The 27,572-nt window shown below is 34.8% G+C and overlaps 1 protein-coding gene across 3 annotated transcripts in view; it reads right to left on the reverse strand.

The window, feature by feature from the left end:
* LOC136968932 (Fanconi anemia group J protein homolog) overlaps nucleotides 1-27,572 on the reverse strand; it is a 108,860-nt gene that overhangs the window by 40,412 nt on the left and 40,876 nt on the right. For all 3 annotated transcript variants that reach the window (XM_067263001.1, XM_067262999.1, XM_067263000.1), the window contains exons 9-14: nucleotides 24,630-24,749; nucleotides 16,664-16,759; nucleotides 15,345-15,480; nucleotides 15,232-15,278; nucleotides 14,378-14,530; nucleotides 13,964-14,115 (exon numbers count right to left, since the gene is read on the reverse strand). In XM_067263001.1, the coding sequence (XP_067119102.1) occupies nucleotides 13,964-14,115; nucleotides 14,378-14,530; nucleotides 15,232-15,278; nucleotides 15,345-15,480; nucleotides 16,664-16,759; nucleotides 24,630-24,749 (704 nt within the window). The remainder of the gene's footprint in view (nucleotides 1-13,963; nucleotides 14,116-14,377; nucleotides 14,531-15,231; nucleotides 15,279-15,344; nucleotides 15,481-16,663; nucleotides 16,760-24,629; nucleotides 24,750-27,572) is intronic.

The raw sequence follows: 27,572 nt of genomic DNA on the forward strand, positions 1-27,572 counted from the left end.
TTGAAAACAAAGTAATAAAACGATTAGCACTTTGTTGTCGTTCAAAGTGGGGGACTAGTAGAATCTATTACTTTCGCGGGAGAAAATAAAAAAAGCTTTACTCCCCTAAAGTTGAAAGATAATACAATCCTGTAAAATTTAACAAATCTGATGTGAATAACTGAAATTAAAATTATTTATAAATTGTGCATATGTCACACTTCCTTTTGTGAATTTGTGAGCTGCGAGTTAACTCAAGGATTTTCCTGTAATCGCCTATTATCTACATTTATACTACGTTATAATTTATAATTTATTTTGTTCGTAACCAATCCCTTTAATCAAGAATGTCAGAATCATTTGTTTGGAAATATTTCGTTAAGGATTTGAAACAAGAATTTGCAACCTGTAATGAATGTAAAACACAGATAAAGTGTAAAGGTTTTTCAACAAGCGGCCTTATCAGACATCTGCGTAACAAGCATAATATTGACAAATTATCTGTCACTAGTACTAAGCGTACAGCCGAGGAAACTGGAGAAACTAGCAGTAAGCGATTAGCCTCTCAACAAACCTTACCATCGCTTTTTATTAAAAAAGAAACGTGTGAAGAAATAGTAACAAAACTTGCGACTTTAGATGGCATCTCTATCAACTCTATTACAAAAAGTGAGTTCATCAGAAAATCATTGACAGACAGAGGATACACTTTACCAAAAAATCCATCAGATGTAATGGATCTCATCCATTCGCATTACAAACAAATCAAACAACGATTATGTTCTGAAATTGATAGCCAAATAAATGGAGGATCAAGGTTTAGTTTATCCTTGGATGAATATACTTCACTAAACAATCGCCGGTATTTAAATATAAACATACACAAAAGTGACGGAACATTTTGGAACTTAGGAATGGTGAAGATTTCCAATGTTCTACCTGCAGAAACTGCTGTCCAAGTAATCAAAGAAAAGTTAAAAGAATTTCACATATCTTTAGAAAAACACGTGGTGGCTTGTGTTACTGATGGTGCAGCTGTAATGGTGAAATTTGGAAGGTTAATTGAATGTGAGCATCAGTTATGTTATGCACACGGAATTCATTTAGCGGTATGTGATGTTTTGTACCAAAAGTCAACCACTTCAGTAGCAGTCCCTCTTTCTGAAGAAATTCAAACTGAAGATGAAGAGCGCAATGACGATATTGAGAAAGATGAAGAAGACTTTAGTTATAGTATTGATTTTGAAAGTGTTTTGTGTGAGCGTTTGGCTGAAGATCCTTTCGATATAGATATTTCATTTGAATTACATGACACACTAGGTAATGAAATCGTCTGTTCTCAAATCATTAATAAGGTTAGAAAAATAGCAAAATTTTTTCGCAAATCACCTTTAAAGAATAACATCTTACAAAAATACGTTGAACAGGAACATGGGAAAAATTTGCACTTATTTCTGGATTCCAAAACCCGATGGAATAGCCTTTTAGCCATGTTAGAGCGATTTATTAAAATAAGATCATCCATATCGAAAGCAATCATTGACTGTAATAAAGATACGGACAATTTTGATCTTGACAAACAAGAAGTTACTGTAATTCGTGACATCGTGGCATCACTGCAGCCATTAAAAGCTGGAGCAGAAAAGCTTGGCAACAGAGGATCGACTTTACTTTCATCGGAAGGTATTTTTTCTTTTATTATAAATGAGTTAAATCAACTAAACACACCTTTTTCAAGAAGACTAAAAGAGTCGTTTATTCGACGCATAGCAGAGAGAAGAAATGTAAAACTGACTGGCCTCATACAATATCTCAATAGTGGAAAGAATTATGGAAAAGTTTCAACTTTCCCAAGTGAAAAAAGTTTGCCAGCCTTACCAACCAAGACTATGTTAATTTTATCAGCAAAACAGATGTTAGATCGTCTTTTTGAAGTATCTACTGATTCTACTTCCGGTGATACAGATCAACTACCAGATGTCGCAAGCTCATCTGCAATGACTTTAGCTGAAAAGCTTGATGCTGCTATCAAAGAAGCTGAGATAGACAGATCAAGAAAAGTGGACAACAAAAGCAGTACTGAAACGCGTCTCGAGAACGAAATAGAAATCTTTGAGGCTACAGGTGAAAAAACACACAACATCTGTCTTCTGTTAAATGCGTTAAAAACGATTCCACCCACATCGATTGAATCAGAAAGGGCATTCTCGGCAGCAGGACTTTTTATTACCAAATTAAGAACCAGATTGAGTGATCGGAGTATCCGACCATCTTTGTTTCTTAAAATCTCATTATAAAAATTTACAGTAATATTTGTATTATGTTTTATTTAAATAAAAAATATCATTTTCTAAGTTAGAAGTTTGATCAAAGTTCAGTTTTTTTCTTTAAATTTTTAACTCAATTCGTAGGCAATTTTTGTTATAAGCAGTTTCGAACAAACTTTAACAAATTTTTTTTTATTTGTGAATTTTCTACGTAATTCAAAGGTATTTTTAATACATATTTTACACATCATTATTAATACGATTTTGGAGGTTGTAGAACACTTAAATTACTTTAAAAAATGAAAAATAATGATATCATTCGATTTCAAGATATTTTTTATATTTTAAAAATAATTTATTATATCCCGGGATTTCCCGGGATCCCGGGAAACAGTTCACTTTTATCCCGGAATCCCGGGACAAGCAAAAGACCGGGAAATAAGAAACCCTAGTTTATATAAATGTAGTACACTACATGTGTATACGACAGTGCCTTATCATGTCACGCACGGTCCATAAAGCATATGGGGACGTGCTGGTCGCTATTTCGCTCCTGAGCGCATTTACGAAAAAAAAAATTTCACATGGGAAGTGAAAAAAGCTAAAAAAGTGAGTTTTTCTCAGAAAAAGCTAAAAAAGAGGGGAGCTATGAAAAAAAGCTAAAAAAGCTAAAAAAGAGAGTCACTTTAAGCTCTGTAAAAGGAACTTTAATAAATAAATTACATGGAAAGGTACCAATGGAGTGAAAAATGGGCCCAGCAGCAACATTAACTAAAGCAGAGGAAAACAGGTTGGAAAAATGGATTATTGGGAAAGCAAAATTGGGTTTTCCCATGAATCCTGATGAAGCAGAAGACACAGAAAATTCAGAAAGTTATGAAAGATATGAAACAAGAACTCATTTAATGATGATTGTCCAGAAAAAAAGGCAAAAGCTTTTTCTAAAAAGACACCCTAATGTAGTAGCAAAAAACACAGAAACGATATCCAAAGCTCGAGCATCAGTTTCAGAAAAGACGATAAGGAATTGGTTTCAAGAATTAAATAATTATTTGAAAGAACAACATGCAAGTGATATTCTGCAAAATCTTTCCCGTATCTCCAATGCAGATGAAACAAGGATGTTATTTTGTCCAAAAACGGGCAAACTTCTGGGACCTAAAGCATATAAGAACTTTTATAACATTGCATCAGAACAAGAAAAATAGTGTATCACAGTTTTGTGTAATTTTTCTGCAAGTGGACGGTCAATCTATCCTATGATAGTGTTCCCATACAAGAGAATTCCAAGGCATATTGCAGATTCAGTTCCACATACTGTAGGCAGAAGTGATTCAGGATAGATAATAAGTGCCACATTTTATGATTATGTTGCAAATGTCTTCTACACCTGGCTTCTGGATAAGAATACCCAGTTTTCTGTATTATTGCTTCTTGATGGACATAAATCCCATATCAATGAAAAACTATAATTTTTGTGTTGAGAAAAGAATTCTCCATTTTTGTTCATTGCCAATGCAACTCATATTATCCAGCCTTGTAATGTTGCAATTTTTTGACCACTTAAATGTCAATGGAAAAATGTCAGAAAACACAAGTAATAATCATGAAAATCAGTTTCTAAAACTAACTTTGCAGCTTTATTCTTTGAAGCTTACAAGAAAGCTTTGAAATTAGAAACAATTCAACATGGGTTTGAAACATGTGGTTTGTTTCCTTTTGATCCAAATAGGGTAGATTATTCAAAATTATTTCTGCTAGGCGTAAGGAATTATTTTCCAAAATAAACAATTAATTATGGAGAACTATATAAATGTGCACTGCAAATGATAGAAAATGAGATTCCACTTAATTTATCATCAGATTTCAAGGAAGCCATTGCATCTGATGATAATCAGATAAATTTAGAAAATTATTATTGCAATATTGCCTATCTATGAAAGACATTTTTGTATGGATTATCAAACTGATAATTTCTATAACATTGTATATATGCTATTTTTGAATTAAAGACCTTTTCTAAAAATTAATATTTTTACTCCAATTTCTTAATCTGAAATTACATGACAATTACATAAAATTACTAACACATACAAACAGTATACAATGGCATAAAATTGCATATAGTATCCTAAAACTCTAGTTATTCATTATTAGTCACTTGCAGTCATTCACTAGCCCTCAGCTGGTTAGCTACTAGAGCCATAAGGTCATTCACTGGTGATTTTTAAATTTTAAAATCATTATGCCATTAATTTAATAAATATTACAGAAAATAAAAAATTTCCTCTTTGAATAAGTAGTGCAAGTTCTTGGTAACCAGCAATGACCATAACTTATGTTAAATGTCTGTTTGTTAAGTGATTATAAACAAACATCTTTATCAAGATGCATAATTGATCATTTACTGGTGCAACTACCCTATATAGAATATACACACATTTTAACTAAATAATCCTATATTTATAGATATAGTATTTCATTCGGCAAGTAAAATATTCAAAGGTTAAAACGTACAATTTATTCGACTCTTTATTCTGTATATGCATTTTGGGTTGAGGTGAACTCTCAACCCCTATTCAGTTCTGTATCTAGAACATTTTTAATTTGTACATATTGTTGCGTAGATAAATGGCAAACTGCAATAACAAGTCTTTGGTAAACACAAAGGGATGTTCATTCACCCATAGAGCATACAAACACTGCAGCCTGCAGTACACGACGACGACTGCCTCTTAACGCAAGAGCTTGCGGTTTTATAGTGCGAGGACATTGTTGAAATATGTAAATGATAGTGAATTAACAAGTGTTCTCAAACCTTTGAGAATGTACACATAAAAAAAAAATAATTTTTCCATCAAACAGGTTCGAACTGGAGACCTTCCAATTCGTAGGCGGAGATGCTAACCACTGTGCCGTGGAAAAGTGAACTGCGGCAATATTCGAAAAGAAACAAGCATAGATGGAGATTCAATTTTAAGTACAGTACTGGATATAAACTTGTACTTAAAATTGAATCTCCATCTATGCTTGTTTCTTTTTGAATATGTACAAATTAAAAATGTTCTAGATATAGAACTGAATAGGAATTGAGTGTACGCGTCAACCTAAAATGTATATGTAGAAGAAAGAATTGAATAAATTGTACGTTTTAACCTTTGGATAGTTTATTTGCTGATCAAAATATTATACCTATAAATATAGCATTATTTAGTTAAAATGCATAAGAATACAGCAAACATATAAATTAAAAGAAATAAAACATAGACATAAATATTCTAAATACAAGAAAAGAATGATTATCATCACAATTTGAAAATATTAAAAGCAAATTGTTATTCTGTAGTTTAGTTTAACTTAATTAGAATATATAAATTTTAAACAAACTGGGACATCTACCAGCATCTAATACAAGACTACTGGAACCCGGGCAATATCAGCAACATCAAAGACCCTGACGGACTGAACAATCTTGTGGACACACTCCGCAAGAGTTCACTTTATGAGGCTGGGTACCACAAAGATTACGGTGATCATTATCTATGAGATGGAATCTCTTAAGACACACACAAAAGTGCCCATGTTCAGTTAAGAGTTGTCAGTTCATGACCAGACTAAATCCATTTGTTATGCACATGGTTCTGGACACTTGGAAAGAATCTTTTTGTAATATGCTGCCATGGAACTTCATCACAATTGGCTTGCCATGCTTCAATGGCTTAATTCCAAATGAGCAGTTTGAGTCTCAACTTAGGGATGCAGTCATATTCTGGATGATCAGTATGGTTCAGTGTTGCATTACATGCTAGGGAGTCAGTTCTTTCATTTCCCAGAGTGCCCTGGTGCCCCCTGATCCAATTAATGGCATTACTGTTTGATGATGTTACAGCCTCAGTGAAAATATCATTGAAAATGGAGTTGGTGGTGTCCTTGTTTCTCAGTTTGGCAGCAGTGGCCACACTGTCAGTGTAGATATTAATAGGCATATTGACAAAGCTGGTGTTACACCACTTGATGGCCATCATTATTGCAAAAATTTCAATCTAAAAAACAGAGCACTCTGGGTGTAGCACAAAGGTCTGATTATTAATCACATCATTTACATCTCATTTGAAAAACCTCATTGGGAAAAGCCCCCCTTCTGAGCAGGGTGTGGGAGGGTGGCCATGGATCTTTCAACGTCGTACATAATGGCATCCAGGATAGTGTTGCTTATACAGGGTGACAATAATTAACCCGTACAAAGTTTGTAGCAATGCTGCACCTGAACTTTTTTACTGTCACCAATTTACATACTATTGTTTAATTCTCCATGATTTCCTGCCCGTGTAGATGTACTTTCGATGTAATAAGGGTTAGTTCTTTATTTTTTTTAATGGTGTCAAACAAATGTTGTGCAATTTTGGAGCTATTGCGGCAAGGAAAGCATCAATGTGAAATTGTTCGTCTGCTCGGTGTTCCAAAAATGACAGTCTCAGATGCAGTTCGGCGATTCAAGGAGCTTGGCCACAATGGTGACCGTCCCGGACGTGGAAGAAAGCGCACTGTCAACACGTCTAGGAACCGCAAGATCATCACAAAGCGAGTTGACTGACATGCGAAGGTCTCCATGAGAAAAATTGCTCGTGAGATCAGAATCAATCGCGAATCGGTGCGGTTAATGGCGAAAAAGGAACTCGTACTCAAGCCCTACAAGTTCCAAAAGGTTCAGCTCCTCACCGATGAAAACAAGTGCGTGAGACTCCAAAGATCCCGTTAACTCAAGCGTCGGGCCGCAGGTCGACAATGGGAGTGCATTCTCTTCACAGACGAGAAGCTTTTCTCCGTACAACCATCAAAACGACAGGAACTGGTCCGCAGGGGCTCCTGGACGCTCAGCCGTCATCGAACATCACAAAATCCAATGTCAGTCATGGTTTGGGGTGGAATTTGTGCGAGCGGCAAGACACTCCTTGTTTTCGTCGATCAAGGGGCCAAAATTAATCAAGATGTGTAACACCGTGACATTCTCGAGGGTTGGTACTTCTGTGGGCTCAGCAGCATTTTGGCAGTGCGAAATGGACGTTTCAGCAGGACTCGGCGCCGACACACAGGGCGAAGAAGACTCAGGAGTGTGCAAGGCTCATTTTCCCGATTTCATCTCGTCTGCGGAATGGCCACCGTACTCGCCGAATCTGAACCCAATGGACTACAGTGTGTGGTCCATTTTGGATACCAGGGCCTGTTCTAAGCTGCCATGAAAGTTTGGAGACGCTGAAGCAATCCTTGCGCTGGGAGTGAGACAAACTGTCTCCAGAAGAGCATGGCCCATCGCTGAGAATTTTAAAACACGTTTGGGGCTCTGCATCAAATCAAAAGGAGGCCACTTTGAAACTGGCTGAATATCTGATTAATACGTAAAGTATTGTCACTGTTATATGCTGCTGTTTTGCTAATTTTCATTTTTTTAATAAATTTACAATACAAAAAACTTGTACGGGTTAATTATTGTCACCCTGTATAGACATTCCTGCCCCTGGAAAGAAGAAAGCACTTGCTGTTGAATTGTAAGTAATGCAATATGGGGAGTTTGCAAGCCACCACTGGGAGAGCTGCATTTGATACTGTGGAATAACCCTTATCTGTTTGACCTGGAGGGGTCAGACGAATAAGGGCCTGCCACTGTGCCGTACAGAGATGCCGCTGGTTATGTGAGTGTGTAGCAGCCTCACTCCACACCACGGATGCATATGAAATGATTGGTAGGAATAGAGTCATAAATTGCATTCATTGCTTCAAAGCCAAGGCCCCAGCTGTTCCTGGCAACCTTTAAATCCATTGAAAATCATATTGTTGCTACTGGTCACATGCTTTGTGTGCTGTTTCCACAAAAGTTTGTAATTGATAACCATACCCAAGAAAGTAAGATGATCGATGATTTTGATGGATTCATTACGATGGCACATGCACAGCAAGTGCCTATACAGGTCAGTTGCACCTGGGAGTGAGAAGACAATATCTTTGGTTTTACTCATATTAAAAGAAAGTTTGTTGCTTTCATTCCAGCAGTGTACCTTCAAGAGAATGTCTGTTGCAGCGCATTCAATTTGGTATCTGGATGAAGCTGGAAAAATCAAACAGGCGTCATCTGCATAAGCGAAGATACGACTTTGATGACTAAGGTTGGTCTGAAGGAAACTGTCAAAAAGGATATCCCAAAACAGAGGACCACACACAGAACTTTGCAGTCATTCTAACTGAAGCATACAAGTGCACCTTAGGTGCCCCAAAGTAAAGATGGCCTCCTCTCTTCAAAATAGTTGACAACCAGGTAGTAAAGATTTGCAGGGCAATGATTGTCACTAAGACTGCAGAGAATTTGAGGCCACCAGGCCAAATTGAAGGCATTTTTAAAGTCTAGACTCAAGCCAAAAACATACTTATTGTCACAAAGCTGGTCTTTAACATGCCCAACCAGCTCCAGTACTGCATCCACGGCTCCTCCCTGGCACCAAAAGCCATACCGTGTCTCATGAAGTAGGTCTCTTAGATTCCCAAAACCAGTATAATCAGTTAAAGAGGAGCCTGTCAAGAATTTTCCCCAAAATAGATAGTAGTGAGATATTGCGCATATTCTGGGTATTAAAGGGCTTACCATGGTTTTTTGGAATTATGACAATAAGTGCACTTTTCCATTGTTTGGGAAAGATGCCAAATTTCAGGCAAGAATTCAGAATGTCAAATAGTAGCATTGGGCGGGTCTCCCAGATTTGAAGGATGACTTCCCTGTTTAGACCATCCAATCTTGTTGCTTTCTTCCTTGAAAGGCAGTGAATAACATCATTAACCTCGAAAAAGGTGAATGGGGACCATCATCGTTTGAAAGTAATGCATCGTTCTTACGATTCCTTATTGTGTTTTGCTCAGGGATATCCTCTGAAGTGGGTCTGTGGGGCAGAAGTAATCCATGAGACCAGATATAGTGGTCTTCAAATTGGCAGGATTGTCAGGATCACTATGGAGAATATTTCAGTTCTTGATTTTATTGACAAAGTTTATAGATGAATCCCCAGGATTCATCACCCACCTCAGAGCAGAAATTTCTCCATTATTCCAGTTTGGCCTTTTTGATGGCATTTGTAGGAGCTTTGATGGGTGAGGTAGTGCATCCGCAGCTCTCCTCTATGCTGGTCATGGCACCATTGATAAATCCTACGAAGTCTGTTGTTGGTTTGATGCATCTGAGCAAGGTTAAGGTTCCATGGGGGTAACTTGCCCTTTGTTCCTCTTTCTTGGGATAGATTCATCACATGCTGTGGAAATATTACAAATGACAACTTCAATGTAGGCTTTAGCCTGCATATACGAGTCATTTCTATGTAAGGGCATGTTGATCTGATGAATCCTGTCACAAAATTTGCCCCAGTCAGTCGATTTGGAATTAAAACACTGCTTAATGTATAAGGCTTCCCCACTGTTCTGACTGTCCTGACCAATACCAAAGGTTAAGCACTCGTGTTCTGTAAGACAATCAAAGGTGCCCACGTTCCAATCTTGTACAGAGGAACGGAGATCATCTGAGCAAATAGTCAAGTCAATCCATGAATCCCCCATTCATGGTTGAGAAAGTAGGTGGGGAGTCAGGGTCATTGATGATTAGAAGGTTATGCACAGCAATAAAGTCCTCAAGTGCTTTTCCTCTGTCATCTCTACTATACCCTCTCCAAGAAGATGAGTGGGCATTAAATTCTCCAGTAATTAAGAAGCTGTTTCTTTGAAAGTGACCCATGACTGTCCAACTTCCAGAAAGTCTCTAAAATATGGCTTTTGCTGGAGCAGTAAACATTGAAAATAACAATCCTCTGACCAGGAAAACAGACCTCGATGCATACACAGGTAGTTGAACGGAATTTCAGATGGTTAATGATTGCCAGGTCCGGATTGACGATAATGTCCGCAGCCCATGGTTGCCCATCCTGACTTTGAATAATGATGTCTCTGGTACTAAAGCATGCAACCTTATTGTTGCGGCAATAGGGATCCTGTACTAGTGCAATGTCAAAACTGTGCAGCTCCTGAGAAAGTTGGGAACTGGCCAAAATAGCCTATCCCAAGTTTACCTGTACAATATGAATCTTGGAATTCTGAAGACTGGTATTGTTAGCACTATTAAATTCCATAATCCATCCTAGACAGAAATTGAGCCCTAGAACATACAAAAACAGGACAGGTTGTATCAAGGGTATTATGATTCACTACTCTGTTTTTGTCCAACACAATTGACACACTTTGGCACCTCATTTTTCCTGCTGAAATCTTTAAATGCATGTTTTCCCCCCACACTGACTGCAAGTACATACTTCAGCCTCACAATCTCTGGCAAAATGGCCAAATCTTAGACATTTAAAACATTGATATAAAGGGATGAAATCAACTACTCTGCAGTGGATCCATTGTAATTGACCTTTTCTTCCTTCAGGAAAAGACCCCTAAGGTCTGGGGAAACCTTTAACCTAGGAAACATGTACTGGGCTGTGCTGCCCAACAGGAAAGCTTGAATTTTCCTAGAAGTGATTCTTTTGGAAAGCCTTTAGAATATAAGAATGTTACAGCTGTACAAGAGTACTTTACTCTTTATTGTTGTTTAGTTTTGGAAGTTTATTTAATTTATGACTTATTGCCATAATTAAATAAATTCTCCAAGCTAAATTTTATATTCTTAATTGACTGAGATACGATAATATTGAATTAATTAATTTTTAACTATAATTAATGAATTCTACATTGACCAAATATGTAAACATAGTGGTATTGAGGATTGTAATATTTATTTATGCAGGAATGAAGCAACATACATTGTAGCTGAAAGACTGAAATGAAGTTTTATGCAAAGAACAATCAAGACAACTTCAAATTGAAAAAGGATTTCTGATTTTAGCAATAAATTTTCGAAAATAGTTGTAGAGCTTTAAGTTTGAATCATTCTTTCCTTAATTAGGATTTGATAATATTTAAGAGTTTAATTTATTATTATAAATATTTCATGTATTAAAATTTAGCATTTTTAATTAATCAATGAACTAGCATTGACCTATTTTTAGATATGCATCTTGACCTCTATCAATGAAATAACCTCTATTTTTCTAATTTTAATTAATATTTTGTTCAATTCAAACAAGAAACGTCGGGTATACATTTAATAAACTTTAACAAACCCTGGAGTTAAGTATTGTTTTAGCATGGCATTTAGCATATCTTTAAGTAAACTAGGACATTGGGCAAATTTATCTTATTACAAAGAATTGACGCAGAAGCAAAAAGAAAGAAGCGATCCCTGCAATTGTTAGGCACAGAATATGTGATCCTTGTACCTGCTGGCCATCTTCATGCTTGGATCAAGCAATTGCCATAGATTGTTTTGTTCTTGTATTTTGTTCGTTTTTTCACCTATTTTCCATTAAGTGTACACAATGCTGCTTTTATTTTTGACTCCTAGCACTAAATTCCATTAGGTGCACTCAGTCGCATTAGAAAGCACAGACATTGTCACTTTGCTTTTGATGTACTATACAAAGGTATTAAAGTCATAAACTCATATTTTTACTTTCCTGGCTGTAATAAATACAACAGAGAAAAAGTACGGTAATCAGTCAAAAAACTGACTCCATAAGAATTTTACATTTTTGGACTCAGGACCTTGAAACTTTGAGAAATGCAAAAAAATTGGGAGTAATTTTTGCATGTATGAATGTTAGTGTGTGTGAGGGGAGCACGATTTTGTACACCCTCTTTGAAGCTCAATAACTTCTGTGTCTTTTGTCAAAAATTTCTGAAATTTTGCATAGAGGTTTGTGTATTAGGGGATTAATGCTATTAAATTTTGCTGGTTAAAGGTCAACGCGATGGAGAGATAAAGGGGTCGTGTGTCATATCTCAAGTATGATCGGACTTAATGGCAATTTTACTCATTAACATTTAAAATTTTTTATAAAACCCTTCCCTTCCCTCAAAATTAAGCTTTTTGTGATTTTATAATAATTAAAAATATAAAAAGTTTTTTAAATGAAATTTTGTAATGGATGGCACCACACATGAACTTTTAAATGTTGCTGTGAAAGTTAAGCAACTTGTTGCTGGATTTTTTACATTTAAATCAACCCACATTACATTTCTGATTTCCTTGTCTCCATTAATAGAAAATGGCAAAGTTTTATGAAAATCGGTTCATTAAATTTTCAGAACAAACTCAATTTTATAAGCTCATAGAAGATGTGCTAGCAATTGTAAAACATTGCATGACAGTCACGCGATTCACGTGATATCGCTTTCTCGTGTGCACTTGTGAAACAATCTTATATCTCAAAAACAACGTCACGGATCTCCAGGGCCGGATTTACATAAGGGCATTTGGGGCCTGTGCCCAGGGCTCCCACAAAATAGGGGCCCCACAAAACTAAAAAAAAATTATGTTTAAACATAATTTTTTTTCTATTACCGCGACAGCCTAGTGTGGCCTAATCATGAGGGCAACAGGCAGAGAAAACCAAACCCGGGAAAAAACCTATGAAACATCGGAAAATTTCTGGAAAAAATTTCACATAGGTATTTTTCAGTTAAATTAAAATAATTAGTTTTACGCTATAAAATATACATATGTTTACAATAACCTTATTTTTAAATGAAATTTACAACTTCCTAGTTCAAATCTAATTGAAAGTACAGTATTTTGTGTAAACTTTCTAAATCATCAAATTTGCCTACTCTTAAAGAGGGGACCCCCACCGAATTTGTGCCCAGGGCCCCTGGATTGGTAAATCCGGCCCTGCAGATCTCCATTTTTTATTACATTTTGAAATCCTCATTGCAATTAATGGAAAACAGCAAAGTTTAACCGAAATTGATCAAATGGATTTTGACAACAAACACATTTCTGTAAGTTACATAGAAGAGGCTTCACAAACGCTTCAAATATTTTCTCTGTTAAAGTGTTTAGAAATTAGAATTGAGAAAAAGGATGATCAAATGTTACACCTGGAGTGTTTTCCTCTAAGGTGCCAAAACTTGGACTTTGAGACAATACATTAGGAGAATAGAGACCCTAGAGATTAGCTGTTGAGAAGAATAGAAAAAGCCAAATGGAGAGATAAGGTGAGAAATGAGTAAGCCCTAATAGAGTGGGTGTAAAAAGGAGCATATTAGAGACAACAAACAGGTAAAAAGCTAATCCAATGGGACACATGATTTAAGGAGAAGGTTTATCAAATGACATTATGAAAAGAATAGTGGAGGGCAGAAAGAGATGAGGGAGAAGAGAATTAAAATGGTGGATGAATTAATAGGGGGTAGTTACAAGAAGCTAAAGACAAGAGCTCAGGATAAAGTAGCATGGAAAAAGAGTTGGTGCTCATTGAACCTGTTATAAATAGCACGAAACTAAAGGAGAAGAAGAAAGTGCTTACTGAAGCAAGAATGAAGTATTCATCCCTCAGATGTTTAGAAAAGATAGAATATAGTACTTCTCATATAGAGTAATTAGTAAACACTGTAGTAAAGTATGCACTCTGCCATCTAGCAAATAGTTTACAAAATAATCAAATACTTTCGTCTACACACTATTTAACATAAAAATGTTAGTTCAACCTCACAATTGTCTAAATTTTCTTAATTATATAAACAAAAATACTACATTAAATTTAAAAATAATCATCAAATATCCATATAAGAAAACCACTAATTACCTATAATCGGGCATAAATAACAACTGATGAGAGTACAAAAACTCGAACATCAATAACAGGCTGCTCACGAGATTGATCGTTGCACTGTTTAACGAAGGTTTCTCGTAATTCTTTTCAGATCTATCTTCACAGCAGGATTTTGTAAAGTGTTTCTGGAAAATGTTTTTACTTTTATTAACAGAAAGTATGGTATACTTACTTAACAAAAAAATTTTTAATTTTAAGCTAAATCTAAATAAATAAAAATGATAAAAATCAAATGGGATGATCTTTCATACAAGATTAACAGTATCCTATGAAAATAAGTAAGCTTTGGACAATGTCACTGGGCTGTTTTTTAATGTGTAACAGACAAAGCTTAGACTGATATTTTATTAATTGCAAGACACGAGTCATCCGTGTAAAATACCTTACCCGATTAAATTCGTAGTCCTCTGGACCTGCCTTTATTTCTGAAAGCACTGCCACCAGTTCCTCACCGGACCACACCTTGCCAGTCCGGGAAAAATCGCTGTAATCGAAAAGTTTATCAGCATTATTTCTGATCCAAGTCTTCAAACCGGCTAACTAAAACAATAAACATAAGTATTATGTTTTAAGTATAAAAGACAACAGATAAATTAAAATTATTAACTCTTATAAATATTAAATAAAAGACTGAATAAGCCAAAAACATTTAAAAATCATTTAGATTTGCTGCATGTTAATAAGATAGCACATATGCTCTTTACTTAATGTCTGCCAATCAATACAATTTTTAATATTCTAGTTTGTTCCTGAGAGAATAAATAAAATTATACAAGAGTAAATGCCAAACTTGCACTTTGTTAAAACATGAAAAAAATTATACAAACAGTAATTTTTGTATACTTTTAAGCATACGTAGTGAAGTGCTTTGAAATATATATTATTGTATTTGCAGCAAACATAAGCAGAGAAATTCCATAGTTATACCAAATAGCTTCCCCTCAAGAAAAATTTTTTATGCCAAAATACATTATTTTCTTTCTAACTCTATTCTGCATCATCATCATTTTATGCCAATTACAGGTTATGCATAGACTGGCCTCCATTGCAGTCTTTGCCTAATTTTAGTTTATACAGAGTCAGAGTCCATATAACCCACCCAAAATTGCTTACAATTCCAACTCCACACACTGCATGCAAAATAATGACATTCCACAGACTTGTATACAGTGTTATTAATTATAAAATTATCAATTATTACATGGTTGCTTAATCTGTAAGTAAAACAAGCATATACTTACTACACCAGCGACCACTTCGTGACTGAATGTTCTAAAACCCAGATAACCTGTCAATTAAAAAAAAAATTTAATTGATATTTAATTTCGTCATCCGAACTCTCCGGCCGTCTTACCCAGATTGTCGATGTCGAGCAATGCTGCATCCAGTGCTTCTTCCGAGATGTCGAAGCTGGCAGCCTCACGGGCCGAATCTTCGATGTTGTGGGCTTCGTCCAAAATGAGGATGGTGTTTTTGAGGTTTATTTCCATCTATGTATTAATATAAATTTGTTTTTATTATATTAAATATTGTAATAAAAACTAAATTATTCATTGTAGTTTGAAAGAAAGAGTACAGTTTTTTCTATATGACCCTAACACATTAATAACATTAATATCAAGGTAAAGGCCTGAGGAAAAAACTAAGCTGCAATTCCAATTACCACATTATCAAAATTATTTCTTATTCTTTGAGCTGAAAGATGAAAACTCAAGAAGTGCTTTAACTAAAAGTGGAAGTTGTCATAATGAATTTATATGTAAACACCTTTATTTTCAGCAATTATTCTTTCCAGTGAATGTTTTTGGTCTTATTAGCAAGCTTTTGTTGGGCTTTTAGCAGAAATTGGAATGTTCTTGTAATGGCTATTAAAATTCCACAGCATTTCAATTCAAAGTTGTGAATTTAAATTATTTGATTTGAATTTGAGAACGTATTTTGCCAGATGTTAAGTGTGGTCCGGTCTCCGTGACAAGTGGACTGAATGTATTGAGTAAAATAATACTAAAGCAATATAAATAAATATTTCTAAAAAAAACTTAAATATTTTATCAAACTTTTCAAATATATTCTCAAATTCAAATCAAATAATTTAAATCCACAAATTCAAATTAAAAAGCTTTGGAATTTTAATAGGCTGTTACAAGGACATTCCAATCTCAGTAATGAGCCTGATGAAGATTTCTGAAAAGAATAACTGCTGGAAAGTAAAAGTATATAGTTATGAATTCATTATAACCTCCAGAATTTAAAAATTATTTATACAAAAATTTTGTGAATGAATTTTATAAACAAACTCTCAAAAGTTTCAGATTTAACAATGTTATTGGCATTCTGAATGCTGAATTTTGAGTTATGTATATAACACTAACATATTAATAATGTTCCAACAGTACAAACTTATTCAATGGTGGTGTCATTGAATAAATTGCATCAAGTGTCAATCTCAAATTATAAAAATGTGCTATATTTTCATACCAGGACTGTAACAGAACAACTAAAAAAACTGCAATTTGGCATTAAACATTACTGGACTAATTTGCTGCTTTTAGTGTGTGAAAAGAAGCAACAATATGACCAATGTCATCATCTTTAGTTCCTGAGAATAACAAACTATTCTATCATTTGTTTATCAAAGATAATTTATAAATAAATTTAAAACACATTACTTACACTTTCACGAATCAGTGGATCGATGATGTAATTATAAGGACAAAAAACAATTTCGGCGGTTGGCAACAGATTTCTCAGACCAAAATAGGGACACGCCTGCAAATAATTAAGCGAGACGTACGTAAATTCTTTATTAATTTGCATTGATTCCAAACATAAACCATAGCATATTAATATCGGAATCAATTTAGACTTGTCGAAGTCCTCCCTTTCCACCAAATAATAAATTTAAGAGGGCCTGTACTTGTTTAACTCATATGTAAATCTGTCCCTGAATTATATAAATATACATAAATAAGTGATTAATTTATTAGTTGACAATAATAAATCAAATTTGTCAATTTTTCATAATTAATTTTTATTAATAAATTAATATTTAATTAAATTACCTACTTCTGGATAAATTTAATTAACTGTATTGTCTGAGAAAAATTTTCTTTTGTAATTTTTGATTTTTAAGGATTAGCTTTGAGAAAATCTAAAAAAAATTAAAATGAAACTTCCACAAACTCAGTGGCATCCTATGGGCCAAAAAGGGCAAACGCCTGGGACCCCACCAACAGGGGAACCAAACCAATCTTTTATAAGAAAACATTTCTATAAAATTTTTTCCAAAGAAAAATGCCTGAAGTCATACAGCTCCTAATTCAAAATTGCCTCGGCTCTTTGACACTACAATGCACCACTGCACAAACTATCTGAAAGAGAATTATTCAAACTGCAAAGTACCAATATATTTTTGATATCAACATAATTATCTCTAATGATATTAATATATTTACATTCTTCTTTAACTGCACTAAATAATGTTTCTGTCTCGACTTCTATCAACCTTTACAAAATGCAGCTTTCTAATTTTAATTCCAAACGTTTTTGGTCTTTTTAAAAGACCTTCTTCAGGAAAACAAATCAAAATGATTCTTTCTTTAATTAATGGACTGCTTGTTCTGGAACGTTATAAATTTTAACTTTAAATTTAACTTTAGATTTAACTGCGCAGGCTCGTATATAAATATCTATAAACGGTGATGTTACTCATATTAATATACATAATAATGTACATAACTATACTATACGAATACATAAATAATTAGCCGCTCGCCTCAGTTATTCAAACTTATGCCTGCTCTCCGCGCGGCTGATAGTTTACTGGACTCTCGAAAATTTATTGCGAGTCCCTCTTGGTATGTCTTATATATCTGCAACGCTTCTGCATATTTCAAGTGCCTCTTGTCATGGATCTTTTGTATTATTTTAGCCCTATGCCAATCTATAGTGACTTCCTCGGGGTCTGCAATAGCATACGTAGCTAGGGCCGTGACTGGTTGCTCATTACGGACCTTTCTTTCACGCTCTTTGTCTTTCCTTTAACGATCCTCCTGTTGCCCCAATGTAGTATAACTCTGTATGTCTCCTTACATCTTGTACAGGGATCCTATATACCAGGGGTGGCCAACTTTTGAGTACGTAAGATCTACTTTTTATCTTAAAAATGTGTCGCGATTGACTTGTTGTCAGAGGCATAGTCTAAGTGGGGAGGGGAAAGTGTGAAATACATACTATGTTTATAACACTATGTTTCAGTACGAGGTGCACTGCTTGTGAGTCGAGTCATAACTGCATGCATAGGCCTACTGTTGCATTCGGTTACAAATATAATACATTAAGTGAAGACATCGCGAGCGATCGACCAAAATTGGCTTGGCGATCGACTCGTTGGCCACCCCTGCTGTATACCCCTGGAATCGAGCTCTGGTCTAATTCTGTTCATTAGGAAGTCTCTTGACTTCCTAATGAGCAGAATAAGAAATGCAATAGGTATGAAAAAGCAAATACTAGAACTAGCACATCTTGCTACTTACTCGTCAATATTTAAATTTAACGGAGTTACATACATGCAACATAGAGGAGTGGCAATGGGAAGCCCTATGGCAGGAACTTTATGCGAGATGGTGGTCAGGACTGTAGAAAAGGAAATCTTACCAAAATACGCTGCACACTTGGTAAAATATGTACACTACGTTGATGACGTATTGATTGTGTGGGATGAAAAACCAGACATTCAACAATTTATCAAGGACGTCAATTCCAACAAATTCAGCCTAGAGCTGAAACTAGAGCAAGAGGACAACAAAAGGGTGCACTTCCTAGACATAGAAATAGAAATAGAGAAAGAAGGGGAGTTCGTAACAAGTGTACAGAAAGACAACATATAACCCACTATTTATACCGTGGAACTCACACGACCCAGCACCTTACAAAATAGCAGCATTCCAGGCATTAGTAAAGACAGCATACACACACACTGCAGCAAACCACAAGACAGAATGAAAGAATTAGAATACGTAAAAGAACTAGCCAGGCAGTGTTGTATCCACCAAAATACGATAAGAGCCATCATTAACAAAACAAGAATAGACAGTATAGATAAGGCTGAGCAGGAAAAATTACAGAATACACAGTTATGGACTACATGGCACCTTTAAGCAATATTTACAACGAAATAGGAACAGCAACAAACAAGAAAGTAATCTTTCAAAAGAAATCCCACAATTTACCAAATACTATGCAATGACAAGGAAGAATTAGACCAGAGCTCGATTCCAGGGGTATAACAGCAGGGGTGGCCAACGAGTCGATCGCCAAGCCAATTTTGGTCGATCGCTCGCGATGTCTTCACTTAATGTATTATATTTGTAACCGAATGCAACAGTAGGCCTATGCATGCAGTTATGACTCGACTCACAAGCAGTGCACCTCGTACTGAAACATAGTGTTATAAACATAGTATGTATTTCACACTTTCCCCTCCCCACTTAGACTATGCCTCTGACAACAAGTCAATCGCGACACATTTTTAAGATAAAAAGTAGATCTTACGTACTCAAAAGTTGGCCACCCCTGGTATATAGGATCCCTGTACAAGATGTAAGGAGACATACAGAGTTATACTACATTGGGGCAACAGGAGGATCGTTAAAGGAAAGACAAAGAGCGTGAAAGAAAGGTCCGTAATGAGCAACCAGTCACGGCCCTAGCTACGTATGCTATTGCAGACCCCGAGGAAGTCACTATAGATTGGCATAGGGCTAAAATAATACAAAAGATCCATGACAAGAGGCACTTGAAATATGCAGAAGCGTTGCAGATATATAAGACATACCAAGAGGGACTCGCAATAAATTTTCGAGAGTCCAGTAAACTATCAGCCGCGCGGAGAGCAGGCATAAGTTTGAATAACTGAGGCGAGCGGCTAATTATTTATGTATTCGTATAGTATAGTTATGTACATTATTATGTATATTAATATGAGTAACATCACCGTTTATAGATATTTATATACGAGCCTGCGCAGTTAAATCTAAAGTTAAATTTAAAGTTAAAATTTATAACGTTCCAGAACAAGCAGTCCATTAATTAAAGAAAGAATCATTTTGATTTGTTTTCCTGAAGAAGGTCTTTTAAAAAGACCAAAAACGTTTGGAATTAAAATTAGAAAGCTGCATTTTGTAAAGGTTGATAGAAGTCGAGACGAAACATTATATATATTTATCTTAAATCAAAATTCCATTAATCATTAGCAAAAACTTTGGCTCACAAGAAATTCATTAGCCCTTATTTATAATTTAGAATTATACAGTAAAACATTTCTCAATGGACATTCCTCCATAATGGACACTTTGTGGTCCAGTATAAAAAAACTTGCGTAATTTCATTTTAATTAACTTTTGAAGCAGCACTTTTCATTATGAACACGGACACACAAATACATTATGGTTGACGCGAGATTATATTTCAACTGCCGAACAGCTTGTAAGGAACCGAGTCCGAACGTTATTTTTATTTTATTATTATTTCCGTTTTATTATCTTTTGTTTGGGGTTTATGTTTATTTAGGACGAAGGTTCCCCACCACTCTCTTGTTAGTAATGAAAAATGAAGATAAAACAACTCACGGAGAAATAAGCGCCATAGGAAACATCTTGCGCACTTGCGCTGCCCAGCGGAAGTAACAGTCCGCAGAAAAAAAATGGAGGGGGGAGTCCCCACAATCACTAGTAGAGAAATACTTGATAAACCGTCTTAAACATCCCAGAAAATTATGATAAATATTTTGTAAACGGTTTATAAGCTTTGTCGGAAACTTAAAGCTGCCAGAACAGAAAGTTAATGTTAGCAACTAAGTATGTAAATAAGAGGAGTAACCCAGCTCAAGTGTGACGTCACCTCACAGTATAAAACCCGTACGTTAACCGAAGAAGGAGAGGTGATTTCCAAACAGAGGTGAATTCCAAATCGAGGCAACTTTGAGAGCGAGGTAGATTCGAAAGCAAAGTATTTTCTGATAGAAGTCCAAATTGATAATTGGACGATCCAAGGTGCTAAAGAGGAGTTCGATTGACGATATCGAAAGGATTGAGAAAATAGTTTCTTTGTATAGTGAGGTGACGGATAGACGTTTAATTAGTAAGAGATTTTGTTCATAGTTTCTAAGTATTTGATTTGTTGAATTTCAAAGGGGAATTACTATTAAGTTAAGCTAAGTAGCTAAGTTTATTGTCGGGTTGACTTGTGATTTTCGTTAATAAATTTTGTTTGGAATTATTGACATTTGTACGTAGTACGTTCTAGTTATTAATTAAATATATTTGAACTTTTGATTTGACTTGGTATTTATTGTTATTATTACTAATCTTTCGGTGCACGCTTAAAAGCCCAGGCCTGGCAAACTAATCTCGAATCCGCGTAAAGTACCCGTTAGGTTAACGGAAGTTTCACCGACCGTAATTATAGTCGGTTTCCTAAGCTACAAAAAAAATAGTACTTTACAAGCTTAGCAGGAAAATTTCTGCCGAGACAACGTTTCGTGACATAGACGTCCAAGTTCAAAAATGTTGATGATATATTTCTACCACCGAATGTCACTTCACTCTCTCAACATTTAGATCGAGGCATAATTCAAAATTTCAAAAACAAATACAAAAAAGTGATTATGAGCACATAATCACAAGTGTGGGTTATCAAACAATGCTCAACATGCTCCAATCCCCCATCTTTCAAGACATTTCATGGATTTAATGGAGATGGTTTATCCCATAAACAATTCAGAATTATTTTTTAAAACTAGATTTACTTCCTGCAATGAGAATGCTTATAATTTTATGGCTGATATTGAGAATGATTTGAAGACAATATTCTCATAAAAGTAACAGGATATAACATCACTGTAAACCATTACATCAACATAGATTCTGATATCTCAACTAAATGTACAAGCCAAAACACACAATCCTTGTCACTTTGAGAATCGAGAAAGAGAATAAAGGTGGTGATAATGATGGCAGCAATGACTTTGCAGCCAAAATAACACCTGCAACAGAGTCACCAATAGAGTCATACAGACAGACTCTAGATTAAGCAAACAAACTAAAGCAGTTTTATATTGATAGAAAAAATGCACACAATACAAAGCTATCACAAGATTTTATTATGCTTAATGAGAAGCAGATTATTTCAAACTAAACATAATGGAATTTTTTAAGCTTAATATTTACTTTATGATAATTCATTACTTACTACGTTATTACTATTTTTTGTGTGGTATGTATATTATACTCTCATAAATAAAAATTATGCAAGCTACATTTAAAGGCTATTTCATTTAATAGGCAATTTTCACAAAATTCTCTCTTAGCCAGACACCTTTTTATAACAGTGTTTTCAGTGTCACTATTATGATGTATTGGGGTGTGAGTTGGTTGTTGAAGGTGTTGGTGAACTTTTCGCAGAGCTTAACAGTTGTATTATAACGTACCAGGAAATTATAACCGTATTTTGGTCGAGTTAAGGATGTGGATATTCGTCAATAGATTGATTTTGGAATTAATCATATGCCTATTATTAATTGGTGGAATAGAACCTAATCCAGGTCCTCTTTCCCGTTCTCCCCAACATTTGAGTCAAATGGAGATGCAAAACAGGGGGCGTGGTAGGCCACGTAAGCAAAATTTTAAAGAAATAGTTAAAGAAAATCAAGTGGATAATCTATTGAATGAAGAATTTCTTCAAATTGAGGAGGAGTGCGGTGGAGGTAGTCTTGATACCACAAGATCTACGAAAATACCTGAATATTTTCAAGCATTAAGAGATAAGGATCCCCTGGTACAGGAAGATTCACAATACACACTAAAATCAATATACGAACTACTACAAAATAACTTTTCACAGCTTAATAGGGAAATTCAAGGAATCAAGACAGAACTTAATTTAATGAAGGAAGAAAAAAAGCATTTTCAAGAAGAACTAGTGAGAGTGTCACAGAAAATGGAAGAAATAGAGACATTATCTAAGAACAATAGCCATTTCAGAGGTATGTTCGAATTTGAACTAGATAAATTAAAAAATGAGAGAACTAATAGAAATATCATAATCATAAATTTTCCTTTTACTTCGACCGATTATGCTAACGAAATCAATCAGTTTATTAAAGAGGATTTGAGAATTAAAAATATCTCTATAGAAAGCTTAACCAGGATAAATTATAACGGATCTAACCGTATTGTGAAGATTGTAATAGATTCCTTGTATAATAGAAACTTGATATTAAAAGAATTTTGGAAATTAAAAGCTAAAGTTAATAACGAAGAAAGGAGAAAAAATAAAACAATTTTTACAGCCGATTTATGCAAAAGATCCAGATTAAGAAGGAAAAAATTACAAACGACAATTAAACAAGAAAGATTAAAAGGTAACAAATTTATTATCAGAGATGACTGTTATATCATAGAAAATAAAATATTCACGTACGACATTAATTTAGATAAAGTAATACAATTAAATCAATTTCTTCCTAAAAATTACTTAAGTTCCTCCATTGAGAAATCCGAATAGTGATTCGAATATTTATAATGTTACAACAATAAACCCAGGAAAATTCGTACTGGATGAAAGAAAATCGGAAATACAGATATTCAATTAGTCAATGTAAATTTAACAGTAAATTTTCCTTCTATAAATACAAACTGTAATAATAATAATAAACGTCTAATGGGTTCTGGAATTTCCAAGTCTGTAAGGAAAGTTTCATAGTGTTGCCTAAGCTAATATGAAATTCTACTTCATCATTGGTTTAATAGTGACATGGTTATCTGGAATGCGTAGAAACTAAGGATTTTTACTACGAAAACATACATTGGCAAGGCGCGGTGTATTAGTGGATTGTGCATCTGTCTGGTGACCTATTGCTACTGGCCAAGGAATAAAGATAGACGAGCTATATCTTTTTCGATACAACTAATACTAAGAGGGAATTCCGAAAAAGTAAATATTGTAGTTACCTAGGCTTCACCTATACCAAGTTATGGAGATGAGAGGAAGGTTCATGTGACAGTGAGTTCTAGCAGAGTTCGGAACAATAGTATCGGCATATTATCGCATGAGGGAATTAAAAATCTTATAGGAACTAGGACAATTTAAAGGAGGTACTATAATTACATCATTTTAAAAGTATTAAAAAAATATGACAGTTAACCTTAAACAAAGTTGATATGATATTGTTATGGACGTAGGGATCTTTCCCAATTTATGTTTTGTTCTTGTTAAGAAGCATTAGTCCCGAAATGGATATTACTTCCGTGTGTTGTATATGATTATCAACGTAAATAGCAAATACAAATTTCTTCTCATACAGCAGAATTGTAACTAATTATAAGATATCCAATTTGTTAAAATTTTTGTAATTAAGTTATACAGCATCTTATTTAAAAGTTAAACCTTTCAATAATGAATATATGTCAATGTTAAACTAAATAACTAAGATATATTATATGGAACTAATATGTTGTAATATGATTGTGATTGGTTAATAATTGAAACACCCCATGTAACAGGTTCAATCCTATTACAATAAACATTACTTACTTACGTTTATCACTGTCACTATTATGATGTATTATCTTCTACATACCTTCATCTTCTTTCCTATTTTCACAAAGTCTTCCAAATCCCAACTCTCTTCCAGACCGTGACTTTTTAATGAGTCGTATTGGATTGCCTGAGAATTATGAAAATATTGGCATCCATATCCCTACAAAAAAAATACATCTGATAAGATAGATGATATTGTAAGAGAGCACTATACTGTAAAATTTATTAAAAAACTTTACAAAAAAAATATTTAAAATGTTTTACAAATGAAAAAAAAATGTTAATTTTGTCAGAAATTAATTTTTCTGCCATTACCTGGGCTGAATACAATGCAACTTTTATCAAAATTGCAGCAATGTACTGTACATTGCAAACAACCATTTCAGGAACTGCATATTGCAATTTCTGTGCAATCTTTGGAGAAGTTTTGCTCTAGTTTTTATTGCAAGGTTGTGTGCAACAGTGGTTGGACGTAGCCACGATAAACTAGTACAAACTGATATTGTGTGTGACGTCGTCCTCAATCAAACACAAAGTGAAAACAAACATGGCTGCACTAAAAGAAAAAGTTTGCATGGTTTATTTAAAAAATAATTGTAAACATCTGAACATTCCAGAAGGAAATGCTGAGAAATCCTGTAATGTGTCGTCTCCGCACATGCAAAATTTCAAGATCATGCAATGTTTAGTTTATGAAATATTGCTTTGTTTACAGAATTGCGTCCATAATGCTTCTCACATAAAAAGCAACCCAAACTTTGTGATAACATGGAATACAGAAAAATGCCAACAGGACTCGGATGCTTCTCAAAACAAAACAGAAAATGATTTTTCTGTATTTTTCAGGCACAAAATAAACTTGTGAACCATGGAGAAACAGAGGATCCCTGTTACTTACAATCCTGTATTGAGATCGATATATAATAACGTAAGGAACCGAGTCCGAGCGTTATTTTTATTTTATTATTATTTTTTGTTTTATTATATTTTTGTTTGGGGCTTATGTTTAGTTAGGACGAAGGTTCCCCACCACTCTCTTAGTAACCAAAAAAAGAAGATAATAAACCAACTCACAAAAGAACGAGTGCCGTAGGAAAAATCACGCGCACTTGCACTGCCCAGCGGAAATGAACAGTCCACAGAAAAAAAAATGGAGGAGGAATCCCCACACTCACTAGAAAAGAAATACTTACTAAACCGTCATAAAACATCCCAGAAAATTGTGCTAAATGCTTTGTAAACGGTTCATAAGATTTTGTCGGAGAATTGAAGCTGCCAGAAAAAAATTTGATGTTAGAAAATTAAGTATGTAAATAAGGGGAGTAACCTAGCTGAACTGTGACGTCGCCTCACAGCATAAAACCAGCACGCTAACCGAAGATGATCGAGGTGTACTACAGAGTGAAAAATTCAACGTGAAGTCCAGATTGAGAATTAGGCAATCCCAGGTGTTTAAAGAGGAATTCGATTTGACGATAGCGAAAGGATTGAAGAAACAGGTTCCTAGTATAGTGAGGTGACGGATAGACGTTTAGTTCGTAAAAGATTCTGTTCATAGTTCCTAAGTATTTGATTTGTCAAATTTTCAAAGGGGAATTAAGATTAAGTTAAGCTAAGTAGCTGAGTTTTATTGTCAGGGTTGACTTGTTGATTTTCGTTAATAAATTTTGTTTTGGATTATAGACATTTGTACATAGTTAATTTCAATTTACTAATTAAATATATTTGAAACTTTTGCTTTGATATTTGTCGTTATTCTTACTAATTTTTTCAGTGCACGCATAAAAGCCCAGGCCTGGCAAACTAATCTCGAATCCGCGTAAAGTACCCATTAGGTTAATGGAAGTTTTACCGGCCGCAGTTAGTGTCGGTTTCCTAAGATACTAAAAATAGTACTTTACAATAAGATCGCACAGCAACGGGATGTCTCCCTAGCATACAGAAGATGCCCATCCCTGTTTGATATGCTGCGTAATGGGAAAGATAGATCTAATATGGAGAGACTTCTGGGAGTGTATGCCATACCACTTAGGGATAACGGTTTTGATAGGGACTTAGTATACGTGGGATCGACGAAGCGTGCGTTAGGGGTCAGATTGAAGGAGCATTTACACAACATACAACACAATAAATGCTGCACCTCGTTATCAACCTACACATCTGATCCTGATATTACAGCGGACTTATCGAAAGCTAGATTGATTGTCACCACAATAGGCGTAGACCATATCAAATGATTGGGGGAAATAGAGATTTATAAGGCTTATAATACTTCTTCATCCATCAATTCTAGGGATGAGCTAACGCTTTCCTTGGCTTGGCAGGCCCTGATGCATACGGAGCTTTAACATTATCTTTTATGTAAAGGATGGTTTGTGGAGGAGCTGGGGAAGAGTGTACGATTTGTTTCCCGGGATGCCGTGGCATCGATATTTTTAAAACAACATTCGGCGACACGTAAAATTTCCACGTTCGATGCTGTTCGGCATGTGATTTGGTTCCTTTTTTCATCTTCAAGAATTGTTCCAGTCAATTTTTTAACCTGAAGAAGAACCCAGGAGGGGTTTTGAAAACGTTTGTAGTGACTGATATTGTATGTTACGCACCGGTTACGGGTTTTTCGTGAGTAGCATTTTATTTTATACACCCGGTATGAAGTTGTTCGTCATTAGTATTGAACTTTTACATTTTACTAATTGCAATAGTAGTGTCATGTTGGTTTTAACTTGCAATCTGTCTGAAGAAACTTTAAAGTTTTAGATACTTTTACCTGACGACTATTTTTCATTTAAGTCAAGCTGGCTTCTTATTTTAAAAAAGGATTGTACTATGGATAATTTAACTGTTCAATAGTGCTTGTTTGAAAGAGCTTTAGCTGGTAAGGACAATGAAAATGAAAATCAGGTCTTAGTTACTAACATAAGTAAGAAGCTGTTCAAATCTTAACCAGTGGAAAAAATATAGTTTGGATATAGTTTGTCAC

This window comes from Centruroides vittatus, unplaced genomic scaffold (genome assembly GCF_030686945.1).
Source record: "Centruroides vittatus isolate TY-2023 unplaced genomic scaffold, ASM3068694v2 contig_166, whole genome shotgun sequence".
NCBI lineage: Eukaryota > Metazoa > Arthropoda > Arachnida > Scorpiones > Buthidae > Centruroides > Centruroides vittatus.